This window comes from Drosophila mauritiana, chromosome 2R (genome assembly GCF_004382145.1).
Source record: "Drosophila mauritiana strain mau12 chromosome 2R, ASM438214v1, whole genome shotgun sequence".
Taxonomy (NCBI): domain Eukaryota; kingdom Metazoa; phylum Arthropoda; class Insecta; order Diptera; family Drosophilidae; genus Drosophila; species Drosophila mauritiana.
This window is the reverse complement of record NC_046668.1, coordinates 1,668,397-1,687,285: the sequence shown is the minus strand read 5'-3', so window position 1 is coordinate 1,687,285 and position 18,889 is coordinate 1,668,397. Positions and strand designations below refer to the sequence as shown.

General features: G+C 36.6%; 1 protein-coding gene across 3 annotated transcripts in view; it reads left to right on the top strand.

Annotated features, from left to right (window-relative positions):
* Positions 1-16,132, top strand: part of LOC117136631 (nipped-B protein) — a 57,863-nt gene extending 41,731 nt beyond the window's left edge. For all 3 annotated transcript variants that reach the window (XM_033297619.1, XM_033297620.1, XM_033297618.1), the window contains 12 exons: positions 3,332-3,653; positions 3,720-3,948; positions 4,003-4,197; positions 5,330-5,422; positions 5,482-5,975; positions 10,159-10,307; positions 10,363-10,650; positions 14,508-14,743; positions 14,824-14,981; positions 15,044-15,698; positions 15,748-15,915; positions 15,974-16,132. In XM_033297619.1, the coding sequence (XP_033153510.1) occupies positions 3,332-3,653; positions 3,720-3,948; positions 4,003-4,197; positions 5,330-5,422; positions 5,482-5,975; positions 10,159-10,307; positions 10,363-10,650; positions 14,508-14,743; positions 14,824-14,981; positions 15,044-15,698; positions 15,748-15,915; positions 15,974-16,126 (3,140 nt within the window). In that variant the 3' untranslated portion in view covers positions 16,127-16,132. The remainder of the gene's footprint in view (positions 1-3,331; positions 3,654-3,719; positions 3,949-4,002; positions 4,198-5,329; positions 5,423-5,481; positions 5,976-10,158; positions 10,308-10,362; positions 10,651-14,507; positions 14,744-14,823; positions 14,982-15,043; positions 15,699-15,747; positions 15,916-15,973) is intronic.
* Positions 16,133-18,889: the final 2,757 nt, after the last annotated feature.

Here is an 18,889-nt window from a genome sequence, read left to right as displayed (position 1 = left end):
AGAATTTTGGGTGGTAGCAACTAGCGTCGAACGATTTCTGCCCACCTGAACGCCTGGCGCATAGGTTGCCATAGCGCAATCCACGGCCTCCAAAGTCCTACATCGCTGTTCCAGGAATGCAGCCATCGATTCCCACGACGGAATAAGGTTGGCAAAGACCGGATCCTCCAAGCGCTCCTCCCACTTAGCTTCGCTCGCCGCATCCAGCTTTTGCAGCAGCACTTTCACTATGATGCAGCCAGCGATTTGCTCAGTGGTGCCCAAACCCTTCAACGCACGAATGTGAGCGTTAAACTTGTCCGACAATTCCCGAAGCGATGCCACTGAACCATTCCGTACTACCTTTAAACCCAGAATCTCAGTGATGTGCGCCTGAAAAACGAGACGCCGATTATCAAACCTTTTTTGAAACAATTCTAAAGCCGCTTCGTAATTGCTGTTTGAAATCTCCAATGATCGGATAGTTCCAGCGCTGAATCCCTCAAACATGACCGCAGATGTTGAAATTTCTCAATGTTGGAGAGATCCGGATGGCTGTCGATTATGCTCGTGAACACGGAGTATAAATCCGCCCAGTTTGCGTAGCCTCCGCCAAACGTTGGCAGCTGCACAGGCGGCAACGGCATCGGCCTCGGCCGCGGCTGCGTTTGAGGACCACTACACTGGTGGAGCACAACACCTTCCGCAAGCGTTGAGTGCGGCGCGAAATGCACATTGCGTTTGGCTATTTCCGCGCGCACACTAGCCTTGAATTCAACGATGAATTCATCAAAAGACTCGCTCATTTCACTGCCAATTTCGTCGAAACCCAATTCCTCCAGTTCTGTATGCAGAACATTGAAGGCACTTTGCAGCTCATCAATCTGCTCCAGCCTCACCGTAAGAGTGGGTTCGTCGTATCCGCTAAGCGTCTCATTAGACAGCGACGTTTGTAGCCTCTGCAACCTGCTGAACAGCGCATTGGCTTTGCGCTTTAAAAAGGTCACCCTGTTTTTTTTTTCACCTTCAGCGGGCATAGCAACAAATTGCCTTTAATTCGGGTCAGCGGGAAGATGAGCACAAAATAGACGCCGAAAATGCAAGCGGGGTCAATGCACGTAACGATATATGTAGCAATGTATGTATATATGTAATGCTAGCTCGCTTAAGCACAGCCACTATCACCGAAATCACCACTCACTTGTTCAACCGATTGCGATTTAATGTATTTATATTTATTTATAAACGGGATAAGTGCATTAATAAATGCATGCAAATTAACACGATCACGTCGGGGTCACCAATGTTTAGCTATTGAGCTTTTTCAATAGCTGTTGCGAATAATAAAAAGCCGAAGAAAGTTTGTTTATATTACGACACTGATTATTTTGCGAATTGTTTAAGGCAGCTAGTGCCGACAAAGAGCTATATAGAATGCACAAGTTTAGTCTTTTCCGAAACACGAAGAATTGGCAACTGGCGGGGCAGGCAGCCGAAATGCAGCGCCCAAGCTAAACGTAGCTAACAACAACAAACAAGGAATGAGCGCCGTACAGATAAATGCGTGCGAGAACAGCGGTTTGCACTATGGGCATCGCAACTGCTACCACTGACTAATTCGGCTTACAATATTAAAGAATATGAGATTAGTCTACTGCACAGTTTTTGCGGCTGCATGACCCAACAGTATTATTTATAAGACAGTCGTTTTACCAGAATAATTTTTGCAACGCCCACTAACCACCCAAAACATTCACGTTCACATATTGGCCAGCAGACCCCTAATTGCTTTGGCGGTGACAAATAAAATCTAATTATCGACGAGGCCCTACCCCATCTGTCATCAGAGTGTTGATAATAGACTTCTACATGAATGTAGTCATATTTAGATTAACAGTTCCAATATGTAGAGTATATTCAAAACACCAGAAAAGACTGCACAACATTTTTACTTTTCTTAGTTAGAGGTAGTGTACTAAGTTGTTGTACAGTGCGAGAGTGAGTACACAACATTTTATTTTAGGTGCACTCGAAATGAACGCGCTGCAACATTGCCAGCAATAAAGATTTGGCTAGCAAAATAATGTTTTCGCGTACTAATATTCATAATTTAAAAACAAGAGAGAATTCTACAGTAGAGTTCCCCGAATGCGAACGCGAAATTTCATCATTTATTTGGGGAATAAAATAAGAAAAAAATTTTCAATTGTTCAAAAGTGTGGTCGTTATTGATTTGGCGGCTTTGGGACGTTAGAGTGGTTTTTTTCAGCAAATCGATAGAAATTTACAATACTAATAAATATGGGAAAAAATATCAACACATTTATGTAAAGTGTGGGATTGGCAGTTTTGTGCGGTTTGTGGGCGTTAGAGTGGGCGTGGGTCGACCAGCTTGCGGTGCGTCTTTGTATCAAGATTCTGTATGCTGAATCTCAACCTTCTAGCTTGTATAGTTCCTAAAAGCTCAACCTTCATACGGACAGACGGACATGGCTAGTTCGACTCGGCTGTTGATTCTGATTATTAATAATAATGTATGTATTACTGAATTCTACTAATTAATAGTACATGTATGTTGGTATACATAAATTTGACTCATCTCAGGGACGTCTTACAGACAAACCCTGCTGTACCCTGCCTATGTTCTTCCGCAAATACATTTTTTTTTTTTTTTTTTTTTTTTTTTTTTTTTTTCGCACGGGTCTCACGGCCACACCTTCCGCCCAACCGACCGAGGGGCGCTGCCGTGTATCGTACGGCTCGATCCGCGAGAAGATATAGACGCGATATAAAAAATAGAATAGGAACGAGGAAATGAATATAATGTGGAATAACTATGTTAAATATTAGTGTTAGTAGGATCTAATTATGTAATAGAAAAGATAAAATCGATTGCTTTAATAGCGGCAGAGAGTCAAGATTACAGATAATAGGATAAAGTCTATTATAGTCAGAACATAAAACTCTGTAAGGGTCATGCAACTTATAATTAGATCTAAAATGATTTAAGATAAGGGGTATATAGTTTCTAGTGAATCTACTTGGAACCGAGAAGTTAAGCCGACTAATCAAGTCGGGACTCTCAACATCCCCACGAATAAGCTTACAAATAAAGACTGTTCCAAGCATAGTTCTACGGTTAGCTAGGGACGGTAAATTAATTAAAAGTAGTCTACTGGAATAAGGAGGTAATATACGGTTTGCATCCCAATTTAGGCGCCGCAAGGCAAAAAGTAAGAAGTTTTTTTGGATCGATTCAATGCGGTCCGAGTGGACTGCGTATTGTGGACTCCAAACAGGTGATCCGTACTCTTGTTTATTTAATATAAATATATTTATTTATTTTTTTAAGGTGATTATTTAGATACGTCGGATTCTGGATCGTGCGATGATAGTGATACCGATACAAACAAAAAGAGAATTCACTGTATGGAAAGCAATAATTTAGAACTAAATATTAACATCTATAAGGCTTTAGAAGCCAGAAAGCAATATTTTATCAACAAAATTAAGCCATTTTCAGTTTTTGGCGAGCAAAACCACTCGTCAATTCAGCACATCAAAACATACATAGATTATAATAACGCTCAGTTAATAGCGCAATATCTGGCCACCAAAAGGCCCTTTAGTCAATCTTTTGATGGATGCTTAAAGAAAATTATTTTAGTTGTGAAGTAAGTATATATTAATTACTGTATATATTTAAATTATACTAATTGTTCTTTTTTGGTATAACGCAGTGAACCGTCGATAGCAGTAAGGACACGTGCAATGAAATGTCTTGCCAACATTGTGGAAGTTGATCCATTGGTCCTAAAACGAAAAGATATGCAAATGGGAGTTAATCAGAAATTCCTAGACACAGCTATTTCGGTACGAGAGGCTGCTGTAGATTTGGTTGGAAAATTTGTTCTTAGTAATCAAGATCTAATCGATCAGTATTACGATATGCTGTCTACTCGTATTTTGGTAATATACAAAAAAAAATTTTAATAAATTAAAAAAAATATATATTTTTTAAAGGATACTGGTGTCTCCGTACGGAAAAGGGTCATTAAAATTTTGAGAGATATTTGTTTAGAATATCCAGATTTTGCAAAAATTCCCGAAATTTGCGTAAAAATGATTCGACGTGTTCATGACGAAGAAGGCATTCAAAAACTTGTTACGGAAGTTTTTATGAAGATGTGGTTTACACCGTGTATTAAAAATGATAAAGTGAGTACTACTTCAAATTTAAAGTATTTAAAAGGATATTTTAAACAAAAGAAATTTCATGGTTCGCTTAAACAAAAAGGAATGTGACTGTTATTGAAAAAGGTTAATCGTTTCCTACCATATAAAGTATGTGTATTCTTGATTAGGATCACCAGCCCAGTCGATCTGGCAATGTCCGTACGTATGAACGTCGAAATCTAGCAAACTAAAAGATAGAAGCTTAAGTTTAAGCATACAGAAGGAACTACCCCAATCGAAAGTTTGTTTGTTTTCAGATGTTGCCACGTGCACTGTAACGCCCACCAACCGCAAATACTGGCACGCCCACAGTTTTGACAAATTTTTATTTGTCTCGGAAATTTCTATCAATTTGCCACTCAAAACTCGCTTTAAAATTTGTTTGATATTTATCCCGTTACACGTAGAGTAAAGGGTATACTAGATTCTTTGAAAAATATGTAGCAAGCTGAAGGAAGGGCTTCCGACTATATAAAGTATATATATTCTTGATCAGGATTAATAGCCGAGTGGATCTAGCTATGTCATTCTGTCCGTATGAACGTCGAGATCTCAGAACTATAAAAGCTAGGTTCTGCACACAGATTCTAGAGACAAAGACGCAGCGCCCACAAACCGCAAAAAACTGCCACTCCCAGACTTGTATATTTTTATCGGTTTAAACAAATGTTTGCCACTCCTACTCTAACGCCCAAAACGTCCACGCCCACATTTTTCGATATTTTTCATAGTTTTATTGAAAATTTCTATCAATTTACCGAAAAACTTTTTGACACGCTCACTTCTACGCCCTAAAGCCGTCGAACCGGTCACGCCCACACTTTGGAACAATTTTTTAATTTCTTCTCATTTTATTCCCCTATTTCTATCGTTATCCCAGAAAAATTAGAAAATTTCGCGTTTGCATTCACACTAGCTGAGTAACGGATATATGATAATTGACTTGTAATAACAAATTTCTATCGATCTATTAATTTCTCCCTCACACTCACTAATTGAGTCAAGGGTATCTGGTAGTATCGATTGTAACTGTAAACGGGGCTATACATAGTATTATTTAAAGTTTAATCTTAATGGTTATTTATTTGAATAATTCTTACTCATTGTTATTTAGATTGGAATACAAAGGAAAATAAATCATATAATTGACGTGGTAAATACTGCACATGATACTGGAACCACTTGGTTAGAGGGCCTTCTAATGAGTGTAAGCTAAAAAAAACATACAACGTATTATAATTAATATTTATTTTACCTTTAATGTAGATATTTAAGCCAAGAGATAATATGCTAAGGTCTGAAGGATGCGTTCAAGAATTTATTAAGAGGAACACAGAGCCACCAATGGATATTGTGATAGCTTGTCAACAATTAGCGGACGGACTAGTTGACAGACTAATTGAATTGGAAGATACAGATAACTCGCGAATGCTGGGTTGTATTACCACACTACATTTACTGGCTAAAGTGCGGCCACAACTGCTGGTTAAGCATGCTATAACAATTGAACCATATCTCAACATAAAATGTCATTCTGCCACAGCTGCAAAGTTCATATGTGCAGTTGCAGATATTCTCGAAAAAGTAGTTCCTCTGGTTAATAATGCCAGTGAATCCTTTTTAGCATCGTTGGAAGAGCATTTAATGTTATTGGTTGTTTCACGAAATCAAGCCGAAGTTACTAGCTGTGTTTCTTGCTTGGGAGCACTTGTGAATAAGATTACACATAACTTTAAATTGATCCGCGACTGTTTTCAAAAGTATGTATTAATCTTTATACCTTCTACATTTAATTATTAAAAATATTTGTCTATTCTTTGTCAATCTTATTTCCAAAATCTTCAGCATTATAGAGCTAGCTTAAAATAATAAATAAACTGTGGTCCGTATTACGATTATAAAATATTAAGAAACTAATCGGTCTGTATAAGATGTCTTAAGAATAAGTATAAGTAAACATTAATCGGATGGCTTACTACATTTTAGTGGTTCACGTTCTCAATACAATTCATACTAACACTGAACTTCAACATATAAAAAACAGTATATCAGCGTATACGAAGTTCTCTCTTCTCGACGGCAATGTCTAGCACTGTCCACAATGCTTTTGTCTATAATAACCTTGGTAATAACCGGTCTTGACAAGAAAAGAATTGTCATAATACGGTAACATCGAAATCCGGAAATCATTAATTGGATACGAATGTAGTCTTGGTATACACCAAGACACGGCTTACACGTTTCTTTGTTCATATGTGGCATTTGGGGGTGAACAGACTGCTACAATAAGTTCAGTTAAAGGCACTGTACAAAGTTCTAAGCGCCACAAGTGGGTTAACCAGCCAGAAACCCATCTTAAAATCAGAACGTTCTTCAGGGTTGGATAGCCCTTAAAAGAATCTTGCCAATTTTTGAGATCAGCGATGAAAGGCTGGTCCCAGCTTAATATCCTGTATAAGAGTTTTGGCTCGTCGATCCCGCTGCTTCAAACAGGTGGGCTATAATATTGTTGGATAGACATTTGGTAAAAAAAACCAAACAATTTTGCGATTGCTGGTCAACGCACTGCCCCTCTCATTATTGTTTAATTATTCCTTTGCACTATGGTCCAGAATTCGTTTTTTTTTTTTTTTTGCATAGTCTCAATTTTTATGTCAATATATCGTCCTTTGTCAATTATTTTCTAATAGAAAATTGATTCAAATAAAAACCAAAAACAAAATTTACCGAAAGCTTCACTAAATCGTTGTATAAGCTTTTAAAGGTGAAGTGTTAAAAAGCTGATTGAGAGAATGCAATTCCCGAAAAATTATTTGCTTACGTGGTACGATCGTTAATACGCATCCTTAAATTATAGTAAAATATGGAAAATAAATGCCAAGGTATGATGTTTTTAACGTATGTAGGTAATATATGTGTAGTTTTACTGTTTTTGTGTTGTGTAATCCAATTTATGTGTATTTTAACAGAAAATTCTAACGTGTCCCCGTGTCTCCTGTTTTTCGTGGAGTATAAATAAATTTCTGACAAAAGTTATAAACGTCAGTTTGTACCTTTCACTATTGTCTTTGACGGTAAAGTAATATCTTTTGCCCTTTTTTGCTTGTTTTCTTAAAATTTGATTTTGTATAGGCAAGTTCGAGTTAAGACATAGCGACCTCCTGGACATTTGTAGGCGTAACAATAGGTAAATAAGTTATGTTTCAGGTTACGTTTATTCCGCAATCAACAACAATAATCTGGAATCGAAAAAGACAGAAGAGGTTGACAAAAAAATAGTAAATTTTTAAATATTTATTAAAAGAAAACTGCCCGAGTGTAACAGACAACTAGACCGATTTATTTCCAATCACACCAAGTGGATGGCGTCTAAGAAAACAATTCTTGGTAGTGATTTTGAAAACTCCAAGACACCCCAGCGAATGGGACGCCGAAACTTATCTTACCAAAATGCAGGAGAAAGATTAAAAAGGAAACTGGCATCGAATCTGGCAAGTGAAAGTGACCACGACATAAGTCTTTTGATTCATGCAGCAACTGTTTCTGCTAGAAAAGAATGCAAGAGGGACGTGGCCTTTGTTCTTAAAGAAACTTTAAAAACAGAATTTCCAAGCGAATCGAGGATGCAAATTCAATGGCAAAAACCAACTCCTCTTTCACCAGATGAAGCTCTAGCTTATCTACTGAAAAACACGCTGAAAAAACAGCAATATATAAGCACCGGGCTTTTAAATAAAAGCCATAACAGCGATATATATCCGCCCTATAATGAAGTGATGCTTAAATAAAGAGAGAGAAAAAATAGGAAAAAACCACTTCCGAAGGCAATAATAAGTCTTTCGGAAATGCAGTCTAATTTTAAACCTGATCCCTCAGACAAAATATTGGATTCACATTCTGATTCTGATTCGAGTTCAGATTTGGAAATTTATAATCTAGAACTAGAAGAAGAAGAGGGCGATTATTTTTTAAACAACAATATACACACTTTTATTTAAAAAAAAACAATGCAATTTCGTTGACTCCTGAGTCATACCAGTAGTTAATATGGGTGGCAAGAGAGGGCGTGGTCGCACAGACTCCAAATTTGGTGTGCAAACTATTTGTGATTGAACAACAAAATGTATAAAGTTTCAAGTCTGTACCGCAATTTATTTTTAGACTTTATGCCAAAAAAAAACGAATTCTGGACCACAGTGTTTGTAAAGTTTTGTAATAGTTTTCTCTCACTTAATTTCCTCCTCCTCACATTTTTGATGACGGCCCAGTGCGCGATGGTCTTTGAATTTCAAATCTACAACGAAATACAAACGTACTACAAAGGAAAATATTTTATTGGGGCGAGTGGTACGCAAATAATTTTTAATTACCTCTACTAAGAGCGAGCCGATCTGGATATGTCCGTCTGTCCCACCATCTTTCTGGCATTCCACTTATGATACGTGCAAGTCAACCACCTTTAACGCTAAACGTCACGCTTCCACTTAACTTTTATATGATATATTATTTTTTTTTTTATTTTGCGAATGCTAACAGTTTGGGCAGTGTGAAATAATTTTTATCTATAATTTAAAATCATTTTGTCCACATCCATTCTAACGCCCTTAAACTACAAAACGCTGTCAAGCCAACAATTATGAAACATGTAAATACCGTTTTATAATACCTTTTTATTCCTGTTACTCGTAGAGTAAAAGGGTATACTAGAATCGTTGAAAAGTATGCAACAGGCAGAAGGAAGCGTTTCCGACTATATAAAGTATATATATTCTTGATCAGGATCAATAGCCGAGTGGATCTAGCCATGTCATTCTGTCCGTATGAAGATCTCAGAATTATAAAAGCTAGGTTCTGCATACAGATTCTAGAGACAAAGAAGGTTGATGTTTAGTATACAGATTCTTTTTTTTTTTAAATTCACTAATTCTATTTATAATGGTTTCAAAAGGAATCGTTCAGTAATTCCTCTGAACTTAACCTAATGTGTGATAAAGATAAATGAGACCAAGTGGTATCTTAATTATAAAGTACAAAAGAAAATGTAATATGTTATGTTATCCTCCGGGTAAGGAGATCGCTGGGGTGTACCCTCTTCAGTCTTCGGAGGGAGATGGGATCAGCTAGGATAGTTGCTAGTCGGTTCGGGTGGGCCATAAGCCTGTCGGCATAACGGCTGCTGTGGAAATTAATCTGATCCCCAAGAAGGGTAATTTTCAGATCTCTTTCGATGACTATGTTCGTCACGTACCAGGGGAGCCCAGATGCGTGACGTGCAGCTCTCGACTGGACCACACGGAGCCTATTAAGCTGGGATTTGGCGGCAGTTCCCCACACCTGGATGGCAAAACTCCACGTTGGAGCGAGAATGGCTTTGATTAAAAGAGCCTTAGAGCTCATTTGAAGTTTGCTGGAGTGGAAGAGCCAGTCGAGCTTTTTTAGCTTCGCCAGTGACTTAGATTTGACCGACGTGATGTGGGCCCCCCAGGTCAGTCTCCGATCTAGATGAACTCCTAGGTAGCAGTGCGATCTAGCATTGGTGATAGGGCTTCCATTGAAGGTCAGAACTGTGCAGGTTCCGGGTCGCAGGGAAAAAGTTACACAGGCTGACTTTGAGGAGTTAATGGCCAAATTCCATTTGGCAGTCCATTTTTCGATTGCGTGCAGCCATTCCTGGACTGCACAACTCACGGAATTAGGAGCAGAGCAGCACGAAAATTGTATTTATAACCTTAATATCATTTATGAAAAGATGCTGTACATAATTTATTTTAAAATATTTATAATTATAAAATAAAAAAGAGATGTAATTTGTAAAATCTGCAAAGATTTAAAGACTTGGTATGCTCTATGATAGTTCTGGTATCCTTATAAATAATGAAGATATTTAAAATGTACTTATTTAAAATTGTAACAAAATGTTTACATAAATTTAAATTTTTATAGATTTTATCGGGTTCTTGATGTGTCTCGAAGTCAAGTAATACAAGGAAACAACAGCGTAGATAATATTTACACTCCCAGCTTTCGGCGAAGTTTGTTTACGATCGGAATACTAATGCGATATTTCGACTTTAAGTCTCCTATTGCGTTAGGTATGTAAATTTTTTTTATTGATTTCGGCTAATTTCATATATATATTTTTTTTAGGTGAAACAAATGATGGACTGCCTGTTTCTATATGTGAGGATGTATTCCATTGCTTGATGTTCTTCTGCCGTTGTACTAATCAAGAAATTCGAAAGCAAGCACTTATTTCGCTTGGATCATTTTGTGTACTAAACGATGGCTACCTTACTAGATCCGAACTTAAAAATTTGTATTGCGAAATTCTAAGTTCAATAGCCAACGATGCTGGCTTTAAAATAATCTGCATGCGAAATATTTGGATTTATCTAACGGAATCTGAAATGTTTATGCACAATAAGGAAAAAGAATGTTAGTATATTCAAATTTTTTTATTTAATTTATCCGCTGACACATGACTTGGACTTATTGAACAATAAGTAAGTCCAATAAATATTATATATAAACTTAAACTTTATTACCGTTACTCGTAGAGTACAATGGTGATCAGTTTAAAAGGATTAACAGGAAGAAAAGAGCTTTTGCCTATAAAGCATATATATGCGTGATCAGTATCACTAGCCCAGTCGATCAGGCCATGTTCGTCTTTCCGTTTAATTGCCTCAAAATCAGGAGCTATAAGAGATATAAAGTTTAAAATAAGCATGCGAATTTTTTTATTACTCCTACTATATTGTTATCTCATGTTTTAAAATTAATAACAAATGAATTCAGAAGTATAATAGCAAACGTGGAATGATCATCTGGCTAAGTGACTCTGATTAAAAACTATTAGATTTTAATAAGATAATAATAACATTAAGATTATAGCTTAACTATTTAATATTGTTCTATTTTTCTGTGGGATATTTTAATACTTAAGCATTTTTACTTACATTTTGATTTACATTTTTTTTTACACTAGAATCAAATAATTATTGGTCTTTGCGTTGGTAAAGGCCTTACCAATTCCAGACTGTACTGATCTCCTTTTTCCCCTTAACAGCAGTGGTGTCTAGGGTTTGCAGCTTAGGATCACCTTATACCCCTTCTCCATTCAGATATAACAGATCCAACTCTGTAGATAGTCAAGAACTGAAAGACGAGAAAATGCAATGTCATTGACATACACTATTTAACATTTGCAAACATTAACACTTTTGCAGACTTTATTACTTAAATCAAATAAATTATCTTTTAAATGAGCTCTCTTCGGCTATAGTTATCGTGGAGTTTTTTATGATTCAACTAGATTCGTTGAAAAGTCTTACATAGAGGCAGAAGAAAGCGTTTCCGACTATATATTCTTGATCAGAATCAATAGCCGAGTCGATCTAGCCATGTCATTCTTCTGTCCGTATGAACGTCGAGATCTCAGGAACTATAAAAGCTAGAAGGTTCAGTATACAGATTCTACAGACAAAAAAGGTTGATGTTCAGTATACGGATTCTAGAGACAAAGACGCAGCGCAATTTTGTTGACTCACTCTAACGCCCACAAACCGCACAAAACTGCCAGGGCCACACTTTTGATAAATGTGTTGATATTTTTTTACATTTTTATTAGTCTTGTAAATTTTTATCGGTTACAAAAAATGTTTGCCACTCCTACTCTAACGCCCTAAAAACGCCCGCGCCCACTGTAACGCAAAAAAAAACCGACCAAAGCTGGCACGCCCATATTTTTGAACCATTTTCGATATTTTTTTCAGTTTTATTAGACCGCCGAACCGGTCATGGCCACACATTAGAACAGTTTTTAAATTTCTTCTCATTTGATTCCCCAATATCTATCAATATCCCAGAAAAATTATGAAATTTGGCGTTTCCATTTTTAGCTGAGTAACGGGTATCGACTAAAGCATTCTCTCTTGTTTTATTCGAATGTTCCATGAGGTGTTCACCGAGTAATCCATCTATATCGGATTAGAACCAAAACAGCATTTACTTTCAACCATACCTTCAGGCAACACCAAAGAAATACAAATCACAAGCGTGATTTATTTTGTAACTTGTAAGCATTTGTAGTCGTTTAATGGGCTTTTCGAAAAAATGTAAAGGCGCAGATAATGTGTAGAATCAGTACTATTATTTTGAACTTTATGGTTTTCATAGTAATGGCAAAAAGTTTTTTGGAAAATTTATAGAAATTTACAAGACCAGTAAAAATATGAACAAACATCAAAACATTTTGCAAAATTGTGCGTATGGCAGTTTTGAGCGGTTCGGGGGCGTAGCAACTTGGGTCAACAAAATTGCTCTGCGTCTATGTCTCTGGAAACTGTAAGCTTAATCTCAACTCTGTAGCTTCTTTAGTTCCTGATATATCGACGTTTATACGAACTCACGGACGTGGCCAGATCGACTGTGCTATTGATCCAGATCAAGAATATATATTCTTTATATGGTCGGAAACGCTTCCTTATGACTGTTACATACTCTTTAACGAATCTAGTATACCCCACAATTATGAAAAATTGTTCAATTTTTTTTTTCATAACTTTTCATGACTATTAGTTTTGTAAAATTCTATCGATTATAACCATAAACTTTTTGCCACGCCCACAAACCGACCAAAAACGCCACGCTCACACATGATCACGTTAATTTTTTCTTATTTATTTCACCAATATCTATCGATATCGCAGAAAAATTATGAAATTTCGCGGTTGCATTTACACTAGCTGAGTAACGGGTATCTCAATCGGGGAAGTCGAAACAGAAATAGCCAGATCTTGTAGTGTATTCACACAACATGTCGTTGGGTTTTTTTTACTATAAAAATACATGTATAGCAGATAACTGCAGCAAGCCAGGTATTTTTTGACACTACTTGTGGCAATAACAAACACCCGAGTGTTTTGCAACCTTGGTGTTTTTTTTTATTACTTGCTAAAGGACACCCGGGACATGCTGCACAATAACGCCTTGGGTGAGCGACACACAGGACGCAGGTAATTTTTTGTATTCATACAATTTGTATGGGTGGAAACGAAACGATTAAAGAAATGAAGGGTTAAAGGGAACACCCAAGAAAAAGGTCGTGCACATGTTTTTGCTTTTGGATGCACCCTAAAAAAATGTTATACTGAATTAACACTATTCAATTTGATTTTTTACTTGTTTTTTTTTTTATTAAATTAAAAAGAAAACTTATACATTTATAAAGTTAAATTCGAAAAGAAAATATTAAGAACTAGTTATATAATATATAAAAAAGGAATGCCTATTTCGTGTTTTTAAATTGTTGTAAAAAGAATGCAAAAAAAAGGAGCCTGTATACAGATTTTGGGCATAATCTATTTCGTTTTTCAGTAATTAGTAGTTAAGAGCTAGGGAAAACGCTCTCTCAGCTTCTGCTCTACTGGTTGGTAAGGGTAACACTTTTCCTTATTTTTCCATCGAGACACGAGTGTCTACGAAACACCAAAGTGTTTACGAGTCATCCAAATTTTTTTCTAGAAACCCATGAGTGCTATTGTCACTCATCCCTTTTTGGGCACTTGCCTTTCCCCCGTTATGAGGGGCGAGTGTGATCGGCACCCGCGGCTTTTGACTAGGTATTTGTAAGTTCCCGCGATATGGCACCCGCATCCGCAGTGTGAGTCGAGTGGTAAAAATTGCCCCTCTTCTCTGATATTTGCTTAACCTTTCATACAAATCAAATAACATAACATTCCGCAGCCTTATATGTACTTTTTTTAAACCTTACTCCTATTTCTCACTTATTGATTGCTTTTTCTTCCTATGTTTTTCCATTACTCCTTATGCAGCTATATAATATACATAGTGGTCCGAACCCATCAGAACTAATTCTAGAGGGATTTTGTAAGATTATATTAGTTGTCTTGCCAATTTCCATCGATACGCCCTGACAAGTCTCTACCGCCCACACCATCCCCTTTTTCTTTCAAAATTTCTCAAAAATGTTGAACGTTTTTGATCCCACTTGGACTAGCCGAGTGACCGATATCTAATAGTCCGTGAACTCGACTATAGCATTCTCTCTTGTTTAAAAGTGTAGGCGTGAACATACACAGCATCCTTCGTCTAAGCTTTCAAGTTTTTAAAGTTTCCGGTATAATCACAAAAAAAAAATCTTACGGTGGAGTTCTTCGTTATTAAGAATAATATTATAGAGAAAATCTTTTGTATAAATAAGAACAGGATCTCTTACATCATCTATCGACACATTTTTGAGCTTCAACTTTCATATTTAATGATTACAGGGGAAAAACAATCAAAACACGAAGATCTTAAGGAAATGAACGACGTTTCGTCTGGCATGGCAAGTCGAATAATTCAACTATATTTAGAAGAAATTCTCGAATGCTTTCTTAATCGGGATGACACAGTTCGGTTATGGGCTGTCAAAGTAATACAGATTGTCCTCCGTCAAGGTTTGGTTCACCCTGTTAGAATGGTTCCGTATTTAATTTGCCTAAGTACTGATCATAAAATAGAGGTTAGTACGAAACTTAGTTTTCTTAACTCTAAATTCCTAACTTAGTTGTTAACTCTAAATTCTTATATACATATTTATAGTCCGCTCATCGAGCTGATGCACTGTTAAAAGATATTGATAAAACATACTCTGGATTTGTTAATATGAAAGTGCAATTCGGGCTACAACTTTGCTTTAAGCTACAAAAAATTTTACAAATAAACAACAGAGGGAAACTGGAAATAATTAGAGGTTATGCGTAAGTTATTCATTAAATATTTCTGAATCTTTATATTTATATTAAATATTATACAATTTAAGGAGTCGTGGACCAGATAATACAACTACCGCTTTAAACGATTTTCTGTATACACTTCTTCGCACTACTAAACCGCAAAGGCGTGCTTTGGTGCAAACAGTTACTAAACAGTTTGACGATCAGAAAACTTCATTACAACAAATGTTATATATTGCTGATAACCTGGCTTATTTTCCATATGTAGTTCAAGATGAACCTTTATATCTAATCCATCAAATAGATCTTCTTATTTCTATGGCTGGGACACATTTACTTGCTACATTCAAGGAACATATAAAACCGAGCGACAAGGAAGGAGATGTTTTAGAAGATGATGATGACGTAGAAGATCCAGAGGTGTTGTTTAACAGATTGCCCGAAGATATGACAGAAATTATGAAATGTATAACATCTGCTCAAGCATGTATGCTTCTTTTAATACTGAAAGATCATCTGAAGGAAATGTATGCGATTACTGACAGTAAAATTTCAAGATATTCACCTTCCGAACAAAAATTATATGAAAAAGCCGTAACACGTAAAAGTGTTAATGATTTTAATCCAAAAACGACTATTGATGTTATAAAGAAACAAATGTCGCAAGAGAAATTGAGTACGGACATTCATTTTACATTTACTAAAGAGGAGAAATTGGACCTTGTTGTTAAATACCTTGATGTAGGTATCAACACAAATAACTTTCCAATATTTTCTAATTCAATTTTAGTTTAAGCAACTGATGCTAAAACTGGATCCGGATGATGGAGACTCCGATGCTGATGAATCCCGCGACAAAACAATTTTAAATATCTCTGCTTCTTCTGATGGGGTGACATTCTCCAATTCAGCAAAAAATTCTCACCCCGCTTGTGATGGATACTCATTAACCGTCACGGTAAGTCCCTTAAAATTACTTAAAATATAATTTCCGCAATATCACGCGTTTTTATTAGGATGGTGTTGATGTCCCAATGTCTCATATGGCGAAGGCATCTCTTTTGACTTCAAAACCTAGTGGTCGCAAAACAAATCCTGTGCGAACTAAAAAAAAAAGAAGAAAAATGGATTCTACGGATGATGAAACCAGTGACGCTGAATATGCTTGAGCGAACCATTATAATTTTGTGTATTGAATAACATTTAAAATTTTATTTTTAGTACCTAAGCAGAAGTCGAAACTAAGCAACAATAAAATTACATGTATATTACAACACAAAAACATATTATCATGCAAATAAAATAAGATAAAAATGAATTGTATTAGTTGGTAATAACTTGATGAATAAAATAATTTTTCCTATTCTATTTCCATACAATATGTTTTTATATAGGAGAAAATACTTATACTTATTATTAACACTAAAAAGGAGAAATTGGACCTTGTTGTTAAATACCTTGATGTAGGTATCAACACAAATAACTTTCCAATATTTCCTAATTTAATTTTAGTTTAAGCAACTTATGCTAAAACTGGATCCATTAGGCAATTTCGGGCTTGTGGGCTCAAGTGGACGCATCCAAAATTCATTCAATATCCTATGAAATATGATATTTAATTAGTGAAGTTTTGGGTCTCATGTTTGGCGTGCATTTCCACTTCCAGTTGCTTTTGAACTTGTCATGTAATCAATGCGAGTCGTTTGAAAAACAAAACAGAATTGCGAATTATATGGCTGCTACTACCAACCAGCATACCTAACCGGTTGGTTAGTATTTATAGATTAATTAATTAAGAACACCGTCGTCTTTGTCGCTCTTGGAGCCACCCAGGCAGAACGCACAACATCTTTCATTCTATCCATAGCGTTGCGCTCTTGCTCCTCGTTGATGGCAACCTTCTTCGTATATAGTGGTTACTCTTCTGGATCTCGTTGTTGCATTGTCTAGGTATAAGCGGTTTCATACTAGTGGTGATTGTGTAAACAGACAAAAACCAATCCCACATATATTTATACACAATCACATAAAGTAAAAAACAGCTTGTCTATTGTCCCATTATTTACCTTAAATATCTTATATATTTAGCAAATGAAGTTATAAGAAATTCAAAGTAATTTAAAATTTTTAAGCATAAGCTATCGAATGAGATTATTAAACAAAATTTTTTGTTAATCCTGGAAATAGGATTATTTTATATTTACATTTTATATATTTTACAAGCAGTCAAAACATCTTTATGCGATATTGGATATATGAAATATTATCTTTCTATTTTTATACGAAAGCTTTTTCGTTACAACCTTTTGCATTTAATTAGTATTCTTACACTTCCTATAATTCGTATAGTAAGAAAAGTAATGTAAACCAATAATTTTTGAATTTAAAAGGTAGTTCTATAGCTGTGGAAGATGTGGTGCATTGCACTATAAACGTGGTTTTGGGAAAACGTCATGTATATAAAACGAAATGACCTTTTAGGTTTTTTGAGACCTTAATATAATTAATAAAGTATGCAGGGGTGACACAGAATATACTTGCGCTTCAATTTCAAAAAAATTTCAATCCACCGACTATTTGGTGGAACCCGAAAGCATCCATAAAACGCACGCTAGTTGCTACAAATCTTACTTCTTTAAATATATCATAAAGCTAAATTTAATCTTTTGTTGCTCATGTTTACTCATGATAAGTTTGTATAATAAGCTGTCACCAAGTCCATTTGGGTTTTTTGGAATTAGTGTCACTGCTGTCGCAGTGACAATCAATCATCCCATCGAAGGATCAGCCAATTAATATGGCCGCGCTCTTAGCATAGTTCGATTCCAATATTGTCCTATTGTTCGTAAGGTGCTTTCGAACGAAACCCCTCTTACTAATGACGGATCTACCAAAGGAGGGAATCGATAGAGAAAAAAATGCAGTTCGACAGCGGTCGCAATAGTGCACATTGAAGCTCTACTCCAGTAATTGGGCATTGACACCCAAAATAGGAGATATATTACTCCTAGGTGGGAACACTTGGCCCATGGAAAGGATGGCCGAAGTAGTCCAGAGCAAGCTGTAGCCCTAGCCCTAGCTCTAGCTCTAAATGTAGAGATAGTCACGAGTGTCCTCTCTTAGGGGAAGATACTCTCGGGAGGCATCGGAATCAAAAGATAGAGATTTCGTGTCCAGGGAGAAGTGGAGATCAATAGAAGTCCAACTATCCCAGAGAGAGATCATACACAAAATCCCGGGACTTAAGAATCTACAATATGTTGTGCACCCTTGCCCGGTGGTGAATTCTAATCTTTTCCGAGGACAATGGCACTAAAACGACGTCGTAAAAAAAGACTTAGGCCACCCACTCTATTGGCAATCTCGGTGGATCGGACTCGTTTTATGATATTAATGAATAAACCGTGTCCCAGCTCCCACTCCTAGCTGTTCGCCAACATAGACGCGAACAAGCCACTAGGGCTGAACGGGGTACCTGACAGTTCCTTTAGCTGCTCCCTCTCCACCGCAAACCTGGAGAAGTGCATACATGTTCTGCTGTTTCCTCACAATCGACGCAGAACAGCCATTGGGCTTATTTTACGTGGCGGAGCCGGAGTAGATAGGCCCAAAAGTAACCATGGTCCGTAAGGAACTGGGTTGGGTGTTAGGCCGTGCTTTTTTGTTGGTATTCTGCTCATATTTCATGTATGAGCTAGTAAGACCACTTCCCCTGTTGAGAGGTTTGCCATCTCCTCTGCCATCTCGCATTAGGCAGAGAGCCTTTATCTCCAAATTGATTGGCGGTAAGCCCGCCAGAGCTTCGATATAGTTCGATATGCATCTTCGATATAGTCTTGAATCCTCTAATGAGCCCAAGGGCCAGGCGCGCTCCGTTCAGGTATGATACCCTACTAGTGGCATTGCTCCAGATTGGTGCAGCATATAGCGTT